At 36.5% G+C, this 24,709-nt stretch overlaps 1 protein-coding gene across 1 annotated transcript in view; it reads right to left on the bottom strand.

Moving 5' to 3' along the window:
- Positions 1–485: 485 nt before the first annotated feature.
- The window catches only part of SLK (STE20 like kinase), a gene marked incomplete at its 3' end in the record, with an annotated part of 46,377 nt that continues 22,153 nt past the window's right edge, over positions 486–24,709 (bottom strand). Inside the window, exons 3-20 of the mRNA XM_082002369.1 lie at positions 22,852–22,900; positions 21,946–22,095; positions 19,271–19,343; positions 18,858–19,052; positions 18,088–18,169; positions 16,982–17,110; positions 13,573–14,994; positions 12,187–12,317; positions 11,790–11,913; positions 11,336–11,515; positions 9,211–9,303; positions 8,030–8,101; positions 5,764–5,893; positions 5,396–5,520; positions 4,230–4,418; positions 2,915–3,040; positions 1,217–1,330; positions 486–632 (exon numbers count right to left, since the gene is read on the bottom strand). Of these exons, the coding sequence (XP_081858495.1) occupies positions 486–632; positions 1,217–1,330; positions 2,915–3,040; positions 4,230–4,418; positions 5,396–5,520; positions 5,764–5,893; positions 8,030–8,101; positions 9,211–9,303; positions 11,336–11,515; positions 11,790–11,913; positions 12,187–12,317; positions 13,573–14,994; positions 16,982–17,110; positions 18,088–18,169; positions 18,858–19,052; positions 19,271–19,343; positions 21,946–22,095; positions 22,852–22,900 (3,531 nt within the window). The remainder of the gene's footprint in view (positions 633–1,216; positions 1,331–2,914; positions 3,041–4,229; positions 4,419–5,395; positions 5,521–5,763; positions 5,894–8,029; positions 8,102–9,210; positions 9,304–11,335; positions 11,516–11,789; positions 11,914–12,186; positions 12,318–13,572; positions 14,995–16,981; positions 17,111–18,087; positions 18,170–18,857; positions 19,053–19,270; positions 19,344–21,945; positions 22,096–22,851; positions 22,901–24,709) is intronic.

The raw sequence follows: 24,709 nt of genomic DNA, 5'->3' as shown, positions 1-24,709 counted from the left end.
GGCATGTTCTGAGTAATTAGTCTCAGTCCTTGCTGTGAAGACACTGCTCAACATTATAAAATTTTAAACCTCTCACGGCAGTTTCAGTTGTGGAATTCTCTCATGGAGAAATCAGACACTTAAAAACACAGTAGCAGAACTACTATTACACCGTTTAAACATTCACATAAGAAACCATTTTTTTGTGATCAGAAAGTGTATAATTAATATTTTAAAGTCAAAACCGTAGATAACGTACTTTTTGAGACGGAGATAAAAACCCCACTTATTCTTGAAAGAGCTGAAGAACACAGTATTACCATTACACACCAACACTCTTCCTCTTTCCTTCCATTCTGAGAAGTAACGAAACTGATGGTGACACTGATTGTCTCCACTGAAAACAAAATGTGCTAGGCCCTTTGATGAACACCGCAGATTAAGTCAGGTTAGATGATGAGGATGCAGAATTCCAAATTGGAAAAAACCTACAGCAGTTCCCAGAGTTATGACCCCGTGGAGTGAAGGCTGGGGATTGGATAGAATTTGGAAATCCGGCTTTGTGTTGAAGGGTTAAGGCATTCAGATTCTCCAGTCATTTTAAAGAAAACTTCCTGTTCCTGCAGTTTTCTGGCAAATTCTTCTTCCAGCATCTAAAACCAAAATCAGATTGTCAAATCAGCAAAGCACGAGAAATCTATTATACCGGGGACATATTCTCTGATCGTAACTTCATACACCATCATTAAAAAAGTCGCTTAGCAATTATGAAATTGCAAGACAACCAGGACACATCAAGCGAAGAACATCATCCACCCGTAGGACTCTCTCTGAACTGTGTAAAAATCGAGTACTTTCCATTTTAAAATAAACCAAAACCAACCTTCACCACCCTCTGTCTGTTATTGAACACTCAATTTTTATAGCAAGCTACTGGCTTCTGACATATATTCCTAAAACCAGATTTTCCTCTAGCTAAGAAGTTTTATATGCAAATATGGCACAAGCCCTGCAAGAGGGAACACCATAAGAGGCTGATAATGCACCAGCCTTTTTTGTTGCACAAGCCCTTTGCTCAGCTTTCACATTTTTTTTTTTTACATCTCATTATTCAGTAACTAAAGCAGTTTTGTACAGTAGCTTGGTTCTCCTCCTCCTCTGTGATACTTTTTGTATTGTCTGTATTTGCCAGATCCAACTCATCATTATTTTACAATTCATAACTGCTCCGATTTACCTTTTTTCTTGGTCTCAATTTCTCTCTCCATTCCTTCAGTTCTTGGCTGTGCTCTTCATCTAGCTCTTTTAGCTTCTGAGTCTCATGCTCAACCAGTAGATGGCATTTTTCATTCTTAAAACAAGATAAAGATAATCCTTATGTAAAACTAATTCAGATTAGGCAACTCAACATTTGTACAGTGACATATGTTGTCCTAATTCTTTTTAATTAGCTTATTCTGTGTAAATAGTGACGTGAATAATTACGAGATAAAAGTATGTTACGAGGCTGCATTACCAAAAGCTGATCTTTCCATCAGAACCGAGAGGAGAAATACTTGTAAATCCAAATATACTGCTGAGTATCATGAAGGCAGCAGCTGACAGTGTTACTCAAAACTGTGTTTCACAGCCTAATAATGCTTTTCAAGGGCATACAGCATTTCTACTTTTCTTTCTAAAGACATTTTCTATAATTTATTAAAATCAATTACATTAAAAAGGAGGCAATTTTTTGGAAATATTTCAACTCTTGGTGCCAAGGAGCTGAGACTAACAAACGGGGCTTAGAGAGGAGAGAAATGTGCTTGCAGAAGCAGCCTCAGCATTGCCCTGTAAAAAGGAAAAGGATATTCAAACCACACATCAGCTTCACATGCCTCTCAGTAAGGTACACATACGTCCCCCTAACTTTCAGAGGGCTTTTGCAGCATGGTCAGAAAAAAAAAAATGAAGTATTTGGCTACATCAAATATTTGATTTTTAAAAGCAGTTGGCAACGGCAGTCTCTAAACCCCATGTTCTTGTTTCTAGGGCTCCAGTCCCAACTGGGTCTGATGCAGAGTACAAAAATACAGGAACAAAAGTAACAAACACTTGGCTAGACCTGAGTGCAGGTAGGGGCCAACTTTTCTTGGTGAAGCTCAGAGTAGCCCTAATCTGCTCAATTTTAGTTGAGCTGGAAGCCTCACAAAACTCCCACGGTACTTGGGGATTTACTGAAGCGTATTAGTGGCACAGTCAGGGACTGTTATTCACAGGATGTAAGAAAGTGAATAGAGTAGAACTGGATTCATTGGTCGTTGGAAGATTTCTCTACACAAAGGTTACCAGCAGGTGATCATTTAATGCTTTAAAACATGCTCGTGTCCCTGAAACAGGGAAAAGCCGATTTAATGGAAAAGGAGATATGGCCTCTGGTACACAGCAGCAACTTTTACAAAACGCGTACCAAAAAGAGACAAAATAAGAGCTCCTTTTCACAAGAAGGGAATTCCTACTAAGTACCTTCCAGAAGCTCAAATACAAATGGCAGCCTGCACTTTGTAAAAACCACCTAATTCCCATGTATTGCTGGAAATGTCTTGTGGGTAATACCTGGTGCTGCCTACCTCCGTTTTGATTAATGATGCTTCAGTAAAATCAGGTTAAAAGGAAATGCTGCCTACAGAAGACAGCACTGGGAACTTGATAGATATTCTGGAAGTGATTATCTGATTCTGGTTCATGCTATTCTTGCATTTAAGATGATTTCTCATTAATTGATGTAAGTAAATGAATCTGGTTAAGCAGTATGCTGCATGCCTTTGAGAGCAAAGTTGGAAAAACCCTATACCGACCAGTAAAAATGAAGGAAAAGATGTTTCTGCTTTGCCTGCATCTGTTATTAACCTGAGTCTTCCCACTGAATGTTCATTTAATATCATCTCTTTTTAACCTGTAACTGATGCAGTTCTCTGATGTTTGCTTCACACTGCAACTGAAGGTCCCGCATTTGGTTTTCGTGTTTCTGATGCTGAGCCAGTCTCTCATTCTTTTGCCTCTTTTCTTCTTGAATAGCAAACTAAAATTAAAAATAAAAAGATGGTTTATATTGTGCCTCTAGATACAACAGTTTATACGAGTCAAGAACCTGCATGTAACAGAATGAATACATATAGCATAACCGAAAAGAATGGTTTTAAAGGATTTAAACAATAACTGTATTTTCTTTATTCTTTTTTAAAATTCTTACAAAGGTAATGGCCTCACAGTTTTGTCTATCATTCTACTTCTCTGTCTGCACTCCTAATTTTTCCTAAAAACGCAGCACATTTCCCTTCCAGACACCTGAAGTTACCTCCTAGCTTCAGAGAGCTAAGTGGCACAGCAGTGTTGCTACAAGCATCGGTTAAAGTTGGTGATATACAGCTACAGGAGACTATTTTCCAGATTTTTCATCCTTCCTGTGCTTACCATATGAAACCATGATTTGGGACTTTTGTGTATCAGTTGAAAGCAAACCTCAAACTCTTCACAACATTCCCTTTTAAAGAATGAGTGAATTACCTACTAAAAGCTACAGTTTTAGTTCAAAAGCTCAAGTATTCTTAAAATTATTTTGCAGAATCGCAGAACGGTTGAGGTTGGAAGGGACCTGCGAAGATCAACCCTCCCTTTCTCAAAGCAGGGTTAACTAGAGCAGGTTGTGCAGGGCTGTGTCCAGTTGAGTTCCGAGTATCTCCACAATCTCTCTGAGCAACCTGTTCCAGTGGCTGACCATCCTCACACTAAGTGTTTTCTTATGTTTAAGTTGGATTTTCTGTATTTCAGTTGTGCCCACTGCCTCTCATCCTGTCACTGGGCACCACCGAGAAGACTCTGGCTCCACCTTCTTTACTCCCTCCCATTGGTTATTTATACACATAGATAAGATCCTCCTGAGCCTTCTCTCCTCCAGGCTGAAGCATCCCAGGCATCCCAAGCATCTCCTCCTGTAACACGGCCCACCCATCCCTCAGTCATCTTCAAGGCCCTTCATGGGACTTGCTGCAGTAAATCCATTTGTCTTGTCTTGGGGACCTCAGGACTGGACCCAGTGCTCCAGATGTGTCTCACCAGCGCAGCGGGGAAGGATGACTTCCTCTGACCTCATCCAGTGCATCAAGCCAGTTTTGTACCATCTGTGAACCTGCTGAGAGCACACTCTATCCCATCCTCACATTTACATCACATTAAGCATTTACACTATTAAAACTGTTTTTATTACTTACCTGCTTAATTTTTTCACGATCTTGGTCTGGAGAGGCTAATGAATTGATTCTTAAACTTTTCTTAAACATAGCCATTCGAGTCTTTGCTTCACTTCGCTGGATTTTAGGCAGTCTCGCTCTTTCCTGAGTTTGCTTGTTCTTTAACTCCTCAATAAGGCGTTGATTATATCTCTGCATTTGTTCCGTTTCCTAAAATGTTAACCATACGGAAATGTTACAGAGCAACTACTATGTTAGAATATTTGCAACTCATTTCATCAATAAGCATGCTGTTTGAGCCAACTTCTTTCATCAGAAACCAGACGCAGCCCTAGTGATATCAATGGGGAGGAATGGGGTCTTCCGCTTATTCCAGAGAGCTCTGAGCCATGCCCAACCCCAATTAAATTCTCTAATGAATATGAATAGACATATATTTTACCAGTGGTTGTTCGACTCCCGAATTGCATTTTAAAGAGTCCATGTTATTCAAAGGGAGAAACTTTTGTGGAACTGGACTTCCGCTACTGCAGTTGTGAAATGTCAGTTCGTTGCAAGAGCCGGTGAAAGCAACAGCCATTATGGGGATAAACCAAACCAAACAGAAACAAGCCTCAGCGGAGGCTGCTCGTGCTCTGGTCACCAAGGAGATCCTATATCTCTCTGTTGGGTTTACATTTTCAAAAATTGAGCTACTCTGTTTAGTCTATCCTATAAAAAACAAAATGCCTTGTGGAAAGTAAGTGGTGTCTTCTGGGCTTTTATAGGATTTAGCTATAAAGAGACAGTTGTCAGCTACTTGCCCAAAAGCTAATCCAGTTCATTCTGCCCATTTAATTCCAGGATGATGTACTAATGAGTAGATTTACTTAACCACAAGCCAAAGTGGTTTTGGTATATAAGCAGAATTTGCTATTCTTAATAGAAAAAGGTTGATGTTGCAGTTGATGGGGTTTTTTTAAGAATCAAAAGGGAAAAATAGGACCACTTATACTTCAACACACTACTAAGTTACTAAAGACAGACAATTAAGATTTTTTTATTTCAACAGAACAGACACAGCTTCAATATACCTGTGTGGGTCTTCCCTGTGCAAGCAAACAGCTACCAGTAGAGATCATAAGACTACTTGACAAAAACCCCAGGTATTACAACACACAAAAGAAATTGTCAGAGTCACCACTAACTTTTTCATGCCTCTTAAGCAGCTGATGTCTCTGCATGAAGTACTGATCTTTGAGTTGCTGTTTGAGGAGCTGGTGTTTTTCTTGTAGATGTCTCTCTTCCAACTCCCAGATTGCAGCTTCGCGAGCTGGAAGAAAGAAGAATGCTGGTTCAGAAAATACAATAAAATACTTTCTAATCTACCTGCTAGTGTATGTTTAGAAGTGGCCTACAAGTGCATTTTAAGAACAATGCTACATACACGCAAGTGTTTTTATTACAGTTCTAGATTAGTCATGATGGTCTTTGATTTCTAAATTTAAGACAGATGTATTTTATTAAAATACATCACAAATGTCTGTTTTTAATGAGACAGTCTGATGCTGGATACCTCTCATAAGCTGCTGTTTGTTGTTGAGGCAGTCTCGTTCAATAGTGGCTAGTTCTGTCTTCTGCTGCTGAATAATTTTCTTCAGAGATGCATCCAGTTCTTGTTGCTGTTTCTGCACAAATTCCTGCTCCTGGTAAGAACAAATAGAAGCAAATTAAATTCTGTTCTTCTAACCACATTATATTTTATTGAAACTCCCAGTTCTCTCAGCATTATATGAAAACAAATACATCTATGAAAATTTGATCTAACATGCCTTGGCTATACAATTATGTATTTCTTGTACTTTCTATGTAGAGAGTAGGTAAGCATATATTTAATGTTTAAATATTACCTTCAGAAATAAGACCAAAGGCAACAAGCTAGCCAACAATCTGCAATTCATTCAATCTCATCTCCCCTCAAAACAATCTGCAGGCTCAAAGCTAGCAAAAGACAAGTACTCAATATAAAGTTGATCTCATTAACTCAAGAGTTAATTATTCATGAAGGCGTGAAAATAGAAGTATTTATAGCTGTTTTGCTTTGGATGATTAGTTAAAGCCTATTTATTTACACAGTTGGGTCTCAGATATGTGTCTCAATCTTGAGTGGTTTATCCCATCATGAATGCAAAGATATTGAGGTTGGGAGTTCTGCAAGACTGCTATGAAGACACCCAATGGCTTTCGCAGGAACTGCATTCCGCAGGACTTGTAAGCTTGTCACACCAGAGCTGGGCTGGCTCCTCGCAAAGTGATTCGCCATCTGCCTGATGCAGTCCCCATATCATCCACATCTTCCCATTATCCAGGGCGTATCACTCTACTGCATCACATCATGAAAAGCAGGCAGTAGTGAGAATCTCCCTCCCATGCCCCAAGACCATACTGTTGCCTTTCTTCTTTGCAACTATCAGAAAACCCCAAACACCGAGCATCTACAAGCATGCAAGCATGCACACGCACACACACTCTTTAAGAACAAGAAATTAAAGCAGATGTTTCTACCATGATATAAAGGTCAAAAGAAAGGATGATGGCAGAGTCCTATCAGAGCCAAGGTGGGCAGCTGAAGCATTTGCTATTACACATAACAAAGCAATGTTAAAGATGGTCTGTTGGAAGGGAGGTGGGATGAGGCAGGAAAACAGTACTGGGCTACAGATGATCAGTGGAAGGGTCTCCTGAGCTATCTGTTTTTCTTTTATTACTGAATCTATGCTACTTGCTAGAAGAGTTGTCAGCAACATATGGAATTAAATGTTCATTAAAAGCATTTTTTATTACGACCAGGAGAATCCTTGTTTTCGTCTTCACAGAAAGTTATTAACGGATGAGGCTTTCATCCCTCTCTCAGTAGCATTACACTTAGACAGGTAATAGAAAACCAGAGGTGGAGTAAGTTGGCGAAAAGTTCCGACAGTGGCAGGCCTGAGGGTACAGAAAGGACTGGAAGGCCATGTCTGTAAATTCAGTCAAATATACCTAATCAAACATATGGACTGACAAAAAATACTGCTCTATTTCCCTTTCTAGATGAAAAGGAGAAGAAAATGACAAATTTATTATTCTGAGAGTACAGACACATAATTAACACTGTGTTTAATTTGCTGGGAATTTTTTTGATTTGGAGGGAGTGGGGGGAAATCTTTTCTAGTGTAAGTCATGGTCAAAAAGCAAATATGCTTGAGATTTGTTCAATCATTTAAGTATCATTGCTGCTCTCTCTCCATGGTAAATCTGCTTAAGCAGTTTTGTAATTGCTATTGCCGTAAGATAAACCAGGCAATCTCAGAAAACACTCTAGCCTTTCCATTTCCCGCGTTTACTCAAGTACCACGTACAATAAAGATCACACTTTACTGAAGAATATGCTGGATGGTGTAAAAGGCAGACAGTGCAAGGCAGCCTGCCTTTTTAAAATCACCACTTGGTTTTGCCCAATAAGCATCTTAAAATAAACTTGGATATCTTTAAAATACATGGTTTCACTGCACACACAGCAGAGAAGTCACACATTGTTTCTCACATGTGCTGAACAAATAATAAACACCAGAGAACTGTATTATATTGCATTGTGTGAAACTTGTGTCTTGCCCAGAGTTAATAACTACTGTAATTTTGATCTTTATACTATGAATAGTGCATAATTACATAAATTTGTGCGAACTAGTTTGGAGACAGCAGTGATATTAATCAGCACATATGAGCAAAACAAGAAGAGAAAACACACATCTGGAAAATTAGGGAAATAAAACTTTTTTGCTTTGCATTTTAAGACTTACATCCTGCATTTGTGCGTTGAAAAGTGTACATGAAGACAACTGAAAAGACTGAATCATAACCTGAGCAACGCCCTGTGGGACACAATGTACTTCCTGTGTCAGAATATAATGAAATATAGTTCTGTTCTTAAAACAAGAAGAAATGAGATCTGCTGTGTGTTAGTAATACACACTTAAAACGTCAAAGCTAATCACGCAAAAGTAGTCACTGACAGAAGTTCTAGATATTCTAAAACTAAACATCTGCACCTTGTCTAGTACTTACCATCCCAAGCAAGGATATTTTACCTTTAAAACTGCCTCTTTCACCTCTCTTACTTGAACAAATAGAAACCAGCAAAGGAAACAAACTAAGTGACTACAAACACTATGAAAACTTGGGTTTTTAATTGTTTCCTTAAAAAGTTCAGAGACACATATCCTTGGTGTGGGGAGAGCACTGCAACTCAATCCCATTCCCATCCTGGGAAATCCCCACTTGAATTAAACACCTAATCTAATAAAGTTGCTATTATTTTCTACTAGGTCACTCACATAAGCATTTGATCTTTAAGTTACTCAATGCAAACCTGCTCTGTTGTGGTAGGAACTCACCCTGTACAGGCTATCGTCATCACAAAGCCAATGTTTTTTGCAAATACTAGGCCCCCTTTCTAGCCAGGTCATATAAAAGCAGCAAGTCTGAAGGAGTGAAGCTATAGATGATGTCTTGTAAAGTTTCCATACACCTACACTTTGACATTTACATAACTTCATTTTACCGGCTACTATGAACAAGATGCCTCATGCTTACATATTATATTGATTTTCCTCTCCTGCACTTATATTGCTCAAAACTAACTTCTGAACGTAACCTTTATAACTTGATGGACCTGTGGGGTACTTACCACTTGTAAAAGCACTTTAAATAAACTTGCTCTAGAAAACAACAGCGGTCTTTTTTGGTACAGTATACAAAATACTGCACTTAACAGCACAAACCTGGAAATTGCTGGTCTTACATTTCTACATGGTATACTCTATGGGATGTGAGACAGGAGTACTTGAAGAAAGAGAGCAGTACGTAGGGTTAGTTTGAGTTAAGTTCCATATTCACTCAACATCAACAAGAAGTGAAATCATCAAGCTGTGTGACTACCGCTGCCTTTTGTATTTTAGTAGCTTCAAGCTGCCGTTGTTACCTGAGCATGCTGGCTTTGTGCAAGTTCCTCTTTCTTGCGTTTCATGAGCTCTTTTCTCAGCTCTTTTGGTGCTTTCTCCACTTCACATAAAACCTACAGTGTATATAAGCATGCAGAAGGTGGCAAAAAGAACACTGTTTCTCCACAGCAAGCGGTACTGTGAACATAGGACATGCAGGTCAAGCACTAGAGGTACTGGGAAGCGTGCATTACTCCAGTGGCAGGGATGTTAGCTTAGTGAAAAGAGCTTAATGAAAAGAGAAGGAACAATACATGCTTTATGTATGCCAGCGCAGCACAGAAAGGAGGTATATGCCAGCCTCTTTTTGCATGCAAATGCTGCCCAGTGCTCGCAGAAATGGCAGTCTCTTGCTTGCATTTTCATGCAGCAGCTAGTGAAGAAAACCACCACCTGCAAAAGTGGCATTTTCTTGAAGCACTATGGCAAAAGGACTACCAAGTACGTTTACCTCATGGTAAAGCTATGAAAAATGCTTGGAAGTTTAAAATAACTTCCACTGAAAACCAGCTATTTCTGACACTGTCTCAAACATCAATTTATAAGATGTCATTATTAGTGTCTCCAACCATAAATGACATCTACAAAGCATATGTCTCTAAAGTAATCATACAAGCAAATAACAAATTAACTGGTTGTAAGTGTTCGGTTCTGAAGAATTTAAAAGCAAAAACCACCAATAACAAAGTATGTTTTCAGGAAACTTTTCATGACACGTATGCTGCAATGGAACGTGTTTCAGTCCAAGGTGAATTAAACTAGATTAGTAGAAAGATTCTAAATATAAAACCGGCTAAATCAACTGACTATTAATCTGTTAATTTGCTGATGTGTTTTATTTATTTTTAAGAATTATAAAAATGTAACATTGCACACTCAATATAGCACGTGTAGTTTTAGAGCACCAGCTGCATTTTCCTTCAAACTGTAAATCGCCGCCTTAAGCTTTAAATACAAAACTATGCACCCAAAAACAAATGCCTGTTTGTTTAATAGTGGAAGCATCATCAGAAAACAAGAGTCCAAATCACCACATGCTACTCCTGCTTCCATGAAAGAACTGCTTTTAGCTCAGAGCAATATGTAAAATTCTTCCCGCTTTCCCATGTAGGACCCAACCACCAGTAAATAGAGAGAGACTCAAAAATGCAAGAGGTACCGCAAAAGAAGAAAAATTGTTATTTACACATGAGCATATGGTTCAAACTGAATAAAACTTATTTTTTTTATGCACTTCTGTACTACAGGACCATTCTAGGCAAAAGCATGGACAATACAGATTTCTAAAGAAATCTCTGTAAGTCTAGTAACTATTAGAGCAAACACTAGAGCCATTTATATACAAACAAGCACGACAGAATTGATAGGAAAATGAAATAGAACAGCTTTTAAGATGCAAAATTCGTATGGAAACACATCACCTTCTCTTACTCCAATGCAGGCAAATTAATAGCATAAGGTGTCGGTGTCAAATGTATTTATTTTGCCTTAACTGTATGACACATGAAATTAACTATAGAAGATTTTAGGTTATCCAGACTTTTCTCTCTTGGCTTTCCTTTCCGAGTTAAAACTAAATCCATATAACTGCTGTCACTTCAAAAAAAGGAATTCTAAACAACAGCAGCACACATTCAATAAAAATCTAACAAATTACTCTAACAAAAAGAAACCCATCTCTGGGATTTAAGTAGTTCTCTGCAGTCATCAAGTCCGTATTCTTTTCTTCAAAATTCTTATTTGATAAGTACTTACTAAGTAGTTATAGCTGGATTTGTTTAAAGTAGAAATCTCAAATATTTTTCACAATCTTTAAGAATAATTTTTTTCTTGATTTAATACTTGAGAAAAAATATTTTAGTAAAGATTATGTAAAAAATAAAGTCTTCTAATTTGGTGATGTTTCCTAGATGAAGTCAATACCTAAATCTTCCAGTTAGCTGTCCGTATTTCACTTTAGGCAGTAAAACAAAAGAAATAACACTGACTGCTAGTAACTCTTCCAAAACTCCGCATATCAGGTTGACAAAGCTTCTGGGAGACCTAATCTCAACCGTTTGTACGCCCATACTTCTTATTTTCTATATTATCATCATTGTCTCTTACCTCCTTTTTTTTGTTCTTCAGCATGTTCTGGAATTTGGACAATTCCTTCTCCTGTTCTGCTTTGATGCGTTTTGCTTCATCTCGTAAACGATTTGTGTGTTCCTGTTCCAAGCGCTCTATTGTCTGTTTCTGCTGCTTTTCCAGATTTTCTATTTCTTGATCATACTGTCGCTTTTTACTCTGTAAAAATAATTTGGCATCATTTTTTTGAAAACTAAATTCTGTTCAGTGAAGTCCTGTATCACAGCAGAGGATGGCCACAATGAACTGTTCTGGCAGGCGAGTTCTAGCATACAAGCTGGGCACCCCACAATGGAAAATACTCCCATTTATTATAAAGAATGAAAACTAAGCTATAGCCATCATAAAAAGAAACACCTGATTGCTGCTAGTAGTATTCCGACTACTCCATCAAGGTGTCATATTTTAAAAGCACCAAAATCCAGAAACTCACTGTCATTTCCTGTTCAAAACGTCTGTACATCTGTTCTCGCTGTTGCAAAAGCTTATTACTGAGTTGCTGTTGGGCTCTCTGCTCCTCTTTCTGAAGAAGCCTTAGCTCTCTTAGCTCTTGACGTCTAATAATGAAAAAGAACACTTAATATTGGTGAGAAAACAGAAGAAGTGGAAAATTACAGAAGAGGAAGAAAGCATCTACAACTTAGGTCCAGTAAAACTACTTTTAAATTGATTGTCTTATTAAGAAACCTTTGCATTCCTTTCTAATAACAAAATAATTGAACTTAATCCCCAATTATTACAGAAATAAGATCATTATGCCCCTTCTTTTATTCAAAGAGAAAAAAATTAGCTGCTAACCCCTTGTAAATTTTACTTTTAAAAACGCTTACCGTAGGAATCGCATTTCTTCACTTTTTGAGTCATTTTCAGTAACTATTTTTGATGTGGTTACACTCACTTCTACTCCATCAACAACAAACTTCCGAGTTTTCTTTAAAGTTTTCTTCTGTCTTCTAGTTTCCTGAATAAAGCATTGGTAAGTTGTTCTGTATTTAAGTTATATCCTTTTTTCATCCTTTTTCTTAATATTGAATTACTTCAAATATTTCTGTGGAGGTCTAGCATACAGTAATCGGGAGTTCTTCTCACTTACCAGGTACCTCACAAATCAAGTGAGAATTTGAAAAATTCTGATGTACTTAAACTTCCTCTAGACAGCAAAGGAAAAATGTAATTATCATTCTAAATTGCCAGAAGAAAAAAAAATAATCTAGATAAACGCTGAACAGAAGAAGTGATGCAGTTTTATTTTCAAGAGCTGAAGACAGCTGCAATTATTGTTTGCTTCTGACCACAATTTTCCCAGACACCAAAAAAGATATTTAATTCTGAAAAATAGTACTGAAACAGAACAGCAATTTATTCACCTACCCACTTCTGCTTTGGAAATCAATTAAACAAGCAAGTTTGTTTATTTATTTATTTATTTGTTCTTATATGTTAGTCAAAAATCGCATGATGATCTTGACAACAGAATTGGAGAAATCTCACTTCTTGGAGCTGCTATTGTTTCATTAAAAGAGAAGAGAGAACCCCGGCTGAAACCGCGTCTCTGTGGTGTTAGGGCTACTGCAAACACCCTGAAATCACGCTTAGCACAGCTATGCCACGTTATGATTTTAGGGTTTGTTTTTTTTTAATTTCCTGAGAGTGTGGGTTTTTTTTCCTTCAAACCCACGGTTACACAGTTACTATCCTAGTACGGCTATAATCATATCAGTATAAAGATATAAATAAAGTTCCTAATCTGCAACGTGCTTCCTCTGAATAAGCTCATTCATACTGGCATAATGCATCAATATAGTAGGAGGAGGAGGAGCACAGTGTTTGGCATAAACAAATGTGAGACGCTGTCTGCTTTAGATCTTTTCAATCTAAACAGAGAGACAGAAGATGGAATTCAATGTAAGATTAGTTGTTTTAAGCTATTTGTCCTGGTATATGCTAGTTTACGTTTTAAGAACACAATTATGTAACAAAATAAGAAAATAATTAGCAGCTCTGTAGCTCCTGGCTTTGCTGCATAACTGCACGAAATCCAGACATTGTTAGAGCACACAATTTAGAATACTTCAGTTTCTACAAAGTTTTACATTCCACAGTGTCATACTAGTTCCTCGCTCAATTTTCTTTGTATGAAGGTCAAACCTGGAGAGAATTTTAGGGTCACACTCACATTGGGTGTTATATTAAAATATATGCTTGCTTATACTTACCTGTAAAGATATTGATCCCGTCTCTTTGTTTTTACTAAGGAAACTAGAAATCGACAAGTTCAAATCAATGCTGCTATTATCAGCCGTAGAACCAGTGCCTGAATCTGCATCATTTTCCTTCAAATTCTCCGATTCTAGCTGCTGTAAAGTTTCAGTACTGTCTTGATTATCCATTTTGACTTTCTCCTCATTTTCTGCAGTGCTAATACTAATACTGGGGACTGGAGTGACTTCAGAGCCATCAGCTTGTTCACCAACAGTATCTTGAAGCTCATTCTTCCTTATTTCATGAGAAGTAACGCCTGAATATTCTTTGTCTACCTGAATATTCTTTTCCTGGATATTCTCAGGTCTGTGCTCTCCTGAATTTTGGTCCATATCAGTCAGTTTATCCACCACCTTGTTAGAAATATCCTCAGGCTTGCTCTGTATTGCCTTCTGGTCTATGTTGTCTTTTCCAGAGTCTTTGATCTCTGTTGCCTCCATGCTGCTTACATTACAAATATCCTCATTTTCACTTTCTGCCAGTTTCTTGTCTACTTTGATCGCTTTATCTGGGCTTTCTGATAGAGCTTCTTCAGAGCTGATTATCTCATGGACCTGCTTCGCCTGACTTTCCACTGACTTATCCTCCGTCTCAGGTATTTTATCTCCCTCACTGATCTGCGCCTCAGCAATACCACTTATCTCCTTAATGTGGCCAGTTCCATGCTTTATTAGTTCCTCTTCTTCATCAGCCACTTTATCTGAAGCATTAGGTAGAGTTTCTGTAGTGATGTCTATTATCACCTCTTTCTGAGCTTCATCTATATCTTCCTTTTGCTCTGTAGTATTTTCTGCAGGGACCTTTTCTTCCTTACTTTCTGAGAGATCTGTTCTGTTCTTCTTTTCTTTTTCACCAGTTTCCTTAGAAAGGGCTTCTTCAGTTTCTACACTATTTTCAGTTGTAGGTACTATTTTCAATTTATTGTCTTCTGTCTGTTCATTTCCCATGTCATTTTCTTTTGCTTTTTTTAGATTGGGTTCATCCTGTATTTCTGATTTTGTTACCACATCAAGTTCTTTCCCTCCTTTCTGGGGTTCCATATCTTCATGTGCTTTTCCCAGGGTCTCTGTATTCTTTTCAATTGGCAATATTTTGCCTTGCTCATCTTCACCAGTTGGCACAGAACCATTCTGCACTTTCACATCACCAACAGTAGTATCGCATATATTATCATCTGTTCTCCTGAATTTAATGTCCTCAGATCCATCTCCAGTTGTTTTGTCATCTGGAAATATAGTGATGACTTTGTCCTCAATCGCATTACTTTCTGTTTTCTCAGAAAGAGATTCCAGAACAGAGGCATTCTGTGAAAGTTTATCCTCTTCAGAGCTGGCAATACTAAGGTCAGAAGATGCACGCTTGTCTGCGGGCAACTGCTAAAAAATTAAAAGAAGAAAAATATTTAATAATTTTCTAACTTAATAAAAGCACAGTTCTCTTGAAGAATACCTGAATAGAGGTGAATATTTTATTCACAGGCAGAGTTGTATGAATTTGATAATCTCAGAGTACTTCACTTGGTATTACCACAGAATTGCATGAACTGCAGACAGGCTCTGAACAGAACAGTTTCACAAGAACACTCTTCCCTCTCTTATAATTTAATAAAATACACTGTGATTGAAGGAAAGGGACCATGGTCAGCCCTCTGCCTCACACACTTAACAGCATCTTCAAGAGTCTTTTTCCAATCATGTTGCTTTTTTTTTTTTTCAGTATTAGTTCAGTTCCCCAGTAGTGCCAGCTACAGCTGGATTTGAAGGACACATGTCTGTGCCAGTTTGGCTAGGAAGAAGCTGTGCAGCTTTAGTTAGTGCAGCACTGATAAAATGCTATATTAAGACCTTCTTCTGCTTCATCAAAAAGAAGATCTTTCCTTGTGTTCTTCGTTAAAAATGCTTGCAGATTTTTTGGTCTGTTTTTTAATCACTGTGAAACTCCATTAAAATGATGAAAACCTCCGGCAGATTTGATTAAGTGGCAATACGGAACTACAACAGAAACAGTTACACAGCTGTAGAAATTGCTGCTGCCAGAATATGAATGCATGTTATCAGATTACATACAGGCATACAAAAGAATATACTAATAAAGTATCATTTTAACCATAATTGCCCTTTCGCTCTTCAAACTGATTGCGGTATCTCTCCGTCTATATTTACTGTTAGAACCCTGTAATTTGCAGATCAGGCTTCTGATTTGCCACTGGGAACATACTAGGTGAGCTGTTGTAACGTGCATGGGTTTGATCGCCCATTTCCTACCTTACGGTTCTTCTAAGCATTCAGAAAATAATTCCTTTTAAGTTAAAAATGCATTTAAAGGATTTCTTCATTTAATTCTAGAAGCTTAGTGTTGAACTCCGAGCAGTTTTTAAAACGACCACAAGGAAATATCTCCTTCACAGTTTCCGAACCTGCTGCTTGTGTCGAGACACTTGACTCACAGGATGGACTTCGCCCCAGCCCCCGTGGGGATTGACGGCTTAGCAGCTACTCAGCAGAGCGAGGCGCTGGGTGATGCCTTAGGAGATGGACACTAAGTCCTGGAGCAAGTTGGTGGGAATGCAGGCTTTGGATCTGCTGGGGCCAACAGGGAAACCAGTATGAAGGGCAGGGGACCTAACTAGCTTGGTGAGGGGTGAGGAGGGAATGGAGGTGTGCTGCTTGTGTATTTGGCTTTGTTACCATTGCTGGTAATGGCAGCTACCGGTGGTACTGGTCACTGTCCGTGTTCATAGTGCTCGAGCCAGTTAAGTCAGAGGGTACACCACCGGTATACTCTGCAATCTACTATCATGTAATGGAACTTGATGGCTTCACCCTTTGAGGAACTGAATTTGCATTGTAAGATTGTGAAGCAGCTTTAGAAATACACTCACAAATGCTACCTTGTCTTGGTAAAACATAGGGGTTTTAGCTTTTTGCCCCCTGACAACCATGCTGTAAAAATCACAAGAGTAGTTTATAGTTAAATGGTCACATACCTTCCTTAACATTTTAAGCATCTTATGAAATACAAACATACAGTTATCGTTCATCTAATCATTTTGACTTAAAACCATTTATATAAAAATCAGTATCTGATTTTTAAAATTCTACACTACATATACATGTAAAAATAAATGAAGATAATATTCTTTATTAGATAATATTCTTGTTATTAGTTCTTAAAGAATTTAAGAACATGCTAATTTTGAAAATGCTGACTACTTATTTTGTAATAAGGTTACAGTATGTTTATGCTGTTATTCTTAGAAGACTTGATACAAAAGTTGAGTAGTACATCAGAAATTGGAGTTCTCCATAGGAAACTGGTGTTTGAAACTAGCTGCATATTTAAAAAAGTAAGTTTTAAACTGACCAGAGAATTTTCTGTTTCTTCTTCTTCATCTTCATCTTTACCGTCTTCAACTTCCTCTGTAACTTCAGCCTTAGCTTCTGCAATCAATTCTCTTATTGGTTTATTGGAAGTAACAGTAACAAATGGATGCTTGTGAAAACAAAAAATAAGTACAATATTAAGTGCTGGCTTCATTGTACACAGCGGGAAAATCATAACTTGAAAGAAATAAGAGAAATGTTACTTTGGCTCTCTCAAACTTGAAGATTCATAGTTAACATTAATCATAAGTGTCTTAATGTATTTTTTTCTGCATGAGCTTTAAAATCAAAACATTTGTATTCAAATATACTATGTACTCTTAACAAACTTGCTAAAAATAAAAATAAAATTCATTTATACTGACCTGTTTCACAATCCAAAGAACACAAGTAAAAAGATTTTTTGAAAGTTTTTTTTTCCTGGAAACGGGTTTCATTTCCTTTCAGTTCCACAGTTAAATTATTTTCTGACAAGCTTTATCTAGAAATAGTCTTTCTAGAAACAGTCTGGTTTGCCTTTAGAACAATTTTTCCTAATAAGAACATAGAATTCTACATTTTTCTTTAAGAAGAAACAGCTACCTGTTTTCCTACTGTTTGAATCTTCTCTGCTTGGCCCTACTGCTTAAATCTGTTCAACATATGCCAGATGTATTCTGGATAAAGTAAATGAGTGCTGACGTTAAACAGAATCAAACGTACCTAGTCACATCTACTCCTCTTTAGCTATTCTGCAGTGACAGCATTATAGAGGAAGGCTGACCACTAAAGCTTTTAAAACACCTGTCAGCAACTGACTACTTATGTAAATGTCTCCTTCATCCATTTTAAGTGGCAAAGTATAATTTAAATACTTATGCAAAGTAATCAGTTATATTACATCAAAATATATATAGAATTTGATCTGCACTTTGTATCATTTAATCAGATTTTACCAAATAAGGATCAATGCAACAATGTTAAAAAAAGACTGCACATGAACACTTAATTTGAAATTATTTAAATAATATAATAGTGAACTGCTTTTAAGAAATACAAAATATGCTTGCCTTTAAACAATAGTTCTGAACAATTAACTCTTCCTACCTGTAGAAGTTGAGTTGCACTCCACCTTGCATCGACATTCTTTTCCAAACATTTCTTCAGAAAATCTTTAAAATCTGATGACCTAAACAAAAAGCAAACGAGTAGTAGTTTTTCTTTTGTCTTGACATCAGACTACTGTATAGTGAAATATTCTTTTGCTTTCACATGAATCTACACTGCAAGTCCAGGTCCTGCTATTGATTTAGAAAGTCACAAAGGCAATATGGGAATGCAAAGACCAATGTGGCACAAATCAATCTAAAATGTTCTTCCATTTATGGAAGAGTTTACTTTTGGCTCTGGATTTATGATACACCCTATCTGCTATATCACTAACTGAACCAAATAAAGGTATTAAAATGACCAAATAGATAACGGCTTTTAAAAATGTTTTCTTAGTAAAAAAACACTTTACTCTCCTTTCATCCCATTTTCTTTTTCAGGTGGTCTTCAGGTCTTTTATTGCATTTGTAAAAAGCTAGTTTGTATGCATTTTAATGCAAAATCTGCAAAATAGTTCAGTATAAAAGCTTCTACACAGAACTGCGACAAAAAGGCCATAGTCCCAATTGTATAAGGAGATCTCTATATATGTATGTATACATGTACAAACATACAGAGAATATGTACCTGACTTTATGCATAAAGCTAGTCCTATAATTTTAACAGGTCTACGCCCATGAACGTAAGTTTAGCAAATATACGACTGGGCATGCCTCATACTTAGAATCTATGAATTGTGTTGGGAGAGTTGTAAATAAGTTACTAACCATTTTGAAGGCTGTGCTAACGTAGGTGGATCGGATTTTGCTATTTTCAGGAGCACTCGCATTGGATTTAATTCATGATGAGGTGGCTCTATTTGAGCCATTTCTATTAAAGTAATGCCAAGAGACCAAATATCAGCCTTGTAATCATAAGGCCTGTCTTTAGAGGTCTCACACATTACTACTTCTGGAGCCATCCTGCAAAGAGAATAATGAAGTAGCAGATTAAAAAACGCACTCTTATCTGTTCTGAAAAAGGCTGTAAATAGATAAAATCACTGAAGCATTTTTAAGCAGCACATTCTACTCTCACTTAATATATTTACACAGTATTATATCAAGCTCGTAACATTAACAACAAAGGTAATATTAAGATATTAGTTCATAGTGAAAAGTCAGCAAAACAGTGCACTTACCAATACGGTGTACCAATAAAAGAATCTCTTCTTTGTATTGTTCTTGTGTTTTTAGCTGATACTCCAAAATCCGCTTAAAGTAAACAGTAAAATGCTATTAACTGGGTGTTGGAAAACATACTATATTTTACAGCTGTCTTTTAAAATATTTTATGTTCCAGAGCAAACATTCTGCAGTATTAAAACTTCAAAGTGAGGTTAAAATATTTGTGTTTTGACAACTGAGTGCCAAGGTTCTATACCATAGATACTATTCTATAGCAAAAGGTATTGAATAAACCTTATTCTCCATTGCTAAAAAAAGTAATGCTACTCTTGAGTTGTGTGGGACAAGACTGATGCATCTATTTAATGTAGGAATAAGCAGGTTAAATTATTTTAATTAGAAAATAATTTCTTTAGCCTATGAAGGCTGTGTTCCTCAGACCTGGCATATTAGCGCTCTGATTAATTCAACAACTCATTTAATTTTTAATTTCAGGATTCAAATTCTCATAAAGCTAGATTTTTCCTTTATCTTAAGGGTTTCTTTCCACATGCCTTTTAACTTTACAGTAAATATCTGAAAGCTCACATATGCACCTTTGATGCAACAACCAACTATAAATTTACTTTATCTTTGCAATTAATATTGCTTGTCTATAAAGCACTACATTTCTTGCTTAGGAAAAAAGACGACATTTAAATAAGTGTTACATGCTTATTATAGACACAACTTTCTTAATGAAGATCTAGAGATTAGAGTAAAGGGACAAAACAGCCATATGTTGCAGTCTTTAATCTGTACAAAATTACTTGATGGACTCAACACTTGAGAAGCCTAATTTTGCTCTGTTGGGGAAAAAAAAAAAAAAAAAAAGGATTAAGAGAGCTATTTGTTCAAATGTAAAATCTGAAATCTTGAGTGGCTACAGATACTGAAATAATAAAACTTACAATTCTTATAAAAATCAAATGCAATGAAGTAAATTTATTTGCCATTCACATATTTGTGAAACAAGGAACTTCCCATTTCTTTGTGTACCAGAAGCAAAATACAAATAGTTTAAAACAAACAAAATGCTCTTTCAAGGTATGCTGTACACTTTTCAAAACTGAAGTAAATCCTTTTTTAGAAATCTTAATTAGCAAACCTGAATATATCACTAAATGTATGTGTAGAAGAAATCTCCCTGTCGTCTGAACTGTAAAGTAGTATCTTGACAGCCTGCACAGTTCTGCACATCAGCTAAGCTTGACAAAAAGCTTAAAATAGTTCCAGTCCGTATGAGGAGGAGCCAGGTCACGTGAGGCAAACAAAATGAAAAGCAGCAAATTATCCTCTCTCTGACCATGACACTCTTGCTATGATCTGTGATTTCTTTCACACTAGTACTAAGAAAATAAGATAGTGGTTCTATTACATTTCTAAATAAGGCCTATGAGACAGCCCATCACTAAATCTTCATCCTTCCAAGAAAAAACAAAATAGTAAAGTTACCTGTACTTTGTGGATGAAGAGAAAGGCACATGCAAGTATACATACAAGTAATAACCTTATGCAAAGGAATCCATGCAAAAAGCACAGAAACACTTAACTGGTCAATCTAGCAAAGCAAGCTCTTAAATATTCTCAACTTCTCAACAGAGACGGCGCACTACACCTTGCAGAGACACTGCGATCAATACGAGTTAGGTATTAGACATATTTGTGAATTTGGACACATCTTGCTTACGCTTAAAAGGAACATCTGTAGCAAGGCTGGGAATTTAGATCCCCGGTTCACTGTGGTGATCTTCCGATTCTCCTTACCTTTACTGCCTGTCTACCTTGCATCCAAAGAAGTATATCTCATCACACACGTTACATGGAGAGAAGTTTTTGAAACCTGAACGCAAGCTGCTACATCATGGAACTATGACATTGGTAAAGCCACTGTAAAGGCTGACAGCTTATACACATTTGCGCCTGATGAAAACCTGAGCAAAGTGGATCCAGACAATTTCTATCTTTTCCTGGTTGAATGAAGGGATGCTGTTCACAACCAGTAGTCCTTTGTCAGTTCTTCATGGAGGAATCCTCATGGATTCCCTACCACATCAGAGGGAAAATGTGGATGATGGCTTAAATTCAGATAAAATAACAGGAGTCAACAATAGAAAGCTTGGATTAATTTTCTACTGTTCTATCTCCATTTCAGTGCAATGAGCAATTAAAAAAGTCATGGAAAAACTAAGTTGAGTCATTAAGATTATTAGTTCTCAGTAATGGAAGAGACAACAGTACTAGGTACTGGGTTTTGTTGATTATGAACATGCTCGTCTTCTGAACTAACAACTTCAAAGGGAAGTTCTGATGTTACCATAGTAAAGACAAGTATAATTAAGAACATTATACTAAGAAACAGTAGGACCTGTGTCTGACTTCACGCAACTTGGTACAGATATTGATATGATGCCTACCCCTGCTGATTTTGAAGTCTGAAAGATCTGCCAAGTATGGTTAGGACATTTACTCAAGCTTCCCCCCCCCCCGCCTTCAGAGCGGCAAACCACTTGCATCTTAAAAAACTCTCACTGTTAGATTGATATTTAAATAGATAAATACTGAACTCTGCCAAACTACAGCCTAAGGAAAACACAATTGTAAGACCACACAAAGTTCTGGGAAAGGCCTTTGTATGCAACATGCTTACCTAGTTTAATGTCTCCATCTAATGTGAAAAGAATATTGCCAGCTTTTAGATCTCTGTGGATGATCTTATTTTCATGCAAGTAGTTCAATGCTTCCAGTGTCTGCCTGCACACCACTTTGATCTGCGGCTCTGTTAATGGCCTTTCAAGCTCTACAAGAGAAAGAGCCAGAAATAAACAGAACATTTTTGCATTTTATGTTATGTATTCATAGCAATCAGTACAGAGGTATACGTGAAAATTAATCAATCAATGTCACAGATTCTGAACATCATATGTCAGAAAAACTTCTACCTTAAAATATTTGCTCCTTGCAGTAAAAATTTCATCCCCTGTACCCAAAACCCTCCTCATCATGAACTATGTATATCTACCTATCTGAACTATGAAAAAGCTATACAGTTTAGAGATTGGTTCTTTCATATGGTACACCTAAATGTTAAAGACTAGATCCTTTACTTACCGGTGTAAGCATTCACCCAGTTTGTGGAATAAGCACAGAAAAATCTACCTTTAAACTTGATGCAATATAAAAAATTAGCACAACATGATTTGGAAGATGGCAGGGGAAGAATGACATCCTGAAAAGGGCTCATATAGATTATGGTATAGGAACAGAGAACTCCATAAGCACACGAGAACTACTCATCACATTCACGTAAAGGATCAGGACGAAAATGTGTTTTGAAAAGTAAACACTTCAAAAGTCAGAGAAAATTAACCTAACTTAAGTTATAATGTCCATAGATATAGGTGTAAATGCTAATTTAAAACTGCCAACATTTAACACATATCAATTACAAAAATATTTCCATTGCAAAACAAAATACATGTGAAACTAGTCTTAAGGTATATATATTATAATTTTGAGATGTTATTAAGTTTATTATTTGAAAGAACTTATTTACCCAACATTACTGCATCTACTGCTCCACCTGCGCAAAATTCAATCAGGATCTGTAAAAAAAAAACCCAAAAAAACCAAATTACAAATTAAATAGTTCTGCTGAACTGTACCATTGATTAAGGAGCATTATTGGGAGACCCGAGTTTCAGACTCCTTGGCCTTGACAAATTATTTCACTAACCTCTGCAAAATATTGGTTCTGTCACCCAGCTAAAAGTAGGGCTGTGCTGCTTAAGCAAATTATTTTAAAAGTGCTTGGAGAACCTCATACAAAAGTCTTAATCCAAAGATAATATTTCAAAATAAAACTTATAAAACATAATAGTCAGCTTCAATTTGACTTGTTGTAATGTGATTTACATAATCCCTGCAAACTCATTTCTTGATTATTAAACTGTATTTCTATAGTGTAATCTCTCTACGAAGTCCAAGTATAAGAGGACTTATACATGATTTTCCAGCAGCAGATGTTATCTCCTCTACTGTTTCAGATGAGATGAAAATATGGAAAAAATACTCTTAAAAGGTGCAGAAAATGAGTAAATTCAGATGTTTACATTAATTTTCCTCCATCTTTATTGATGCCTACAATACATCAAAGCTTTTATCCCAGAATCTAATAATACTAGAAAAACTCCACCTCAGTTCTCGGTTTCCATTTGAAATAAAAATAAACTGCAACTATTTTTGAGGCTCAAACTATGCTGACATGTAGGACAGAAAGAACATACACAAAGGAGGAAGAGGGTAGACGAAGGGAATGAGGAGGGCAAGAAAGAGGAAAGGTCATCCAAGACTGATACACCACCCTTCCTTACGTGTTTTTCTCCTTTAATTTAAACTTTAAACATTAAATGATAATTTTCAGTCTCACAACTAATGAGTATTTCTTGTCAGAAAACTAACAGTCAATATTCTGGGAAATAATATCTCAATTTTTTCCTTTAAAGTACTTTTAAAATCAGAGTATAATTGCCCATAAAAGAGGAAACCTCAAATTATACCTTAGACGATAACACATATACACCACTTTTGTTACATATTACTTCAAATTACTACTATAATTAATCCTCACAACAATGGTACTAACAAATGTATTATATAATGCAACTCTTTGTAAATCCTTTAAACCATTATTCCATTTACATGCTTCTGCATACCTACTGCCGAGTAAGTTGAATGTGAAAAATTGTAAATAAAGAATTTCTTTCTCTAAAATTTGCTGTTTGATCTGACAATCTGACAAAGGCCTCTTTGGCAGAGAAACTGTGTTTCTAAAACTGGAAAGCAAAAACATATTTTATGTCCAACTATCATTCTTTTCTTTTTTTTCCTCAACTAAATTCTGTTTACTCACCACATCATTATAACCTTCCCTTTGCCACTTTCATGCCTCTGCATTTCACTATAATTATACATCTACAATTTTATTTTCAAACTATTTGGTCCTCTTCTATCTTTAGTCCGCCAGTGAAGCCCATCCACGCAGTTTCATACTCTGCTTTTATGCATACTTGCCTTTATGCTGACCTTTATGCATGGAAATTTTTTCATTTTTCACTGTTCTATACAATATCATTTTACTCTGCATTCAGATCACACAAAGTTTTTACAAAGCTTATCAAAATAAATCTACATCAGGAAACATGATATTCCAGTGTTTTCATGCTTAAAGGATAAAGCATATTTGTAAGAGTCCAAGGAAATTTTCTTTTACTTGTTTTAGCTATCTTTTAAAATTATAAACCCTTTCTAAAAAAAACATGTATTCTTTGTACAATCCAAAAGCACTTATAAATAATGCATTGGGTTATGTAAAAGAGAAAAATTGTATTTTCATAGCTAAAGCTATTCAGTGC

Source organism: Phaethon aethereus (assembly GCF_964289735.1).
Source record: "Phaethon aethereus genome assembly, chromosome: 7".
Classification (NCBI taxonomy): Eukaryota; Metazoa; Chordata; class Aves; order Phaethontiformes; family Phaethontidae; genus Phaethon; species Phaethon aethereus.
The sequence above is the reverse complement of the archived record's forward strand: the minus strand, read 5'-3'. Positions and strand labels throughout refer to the sequence as shown.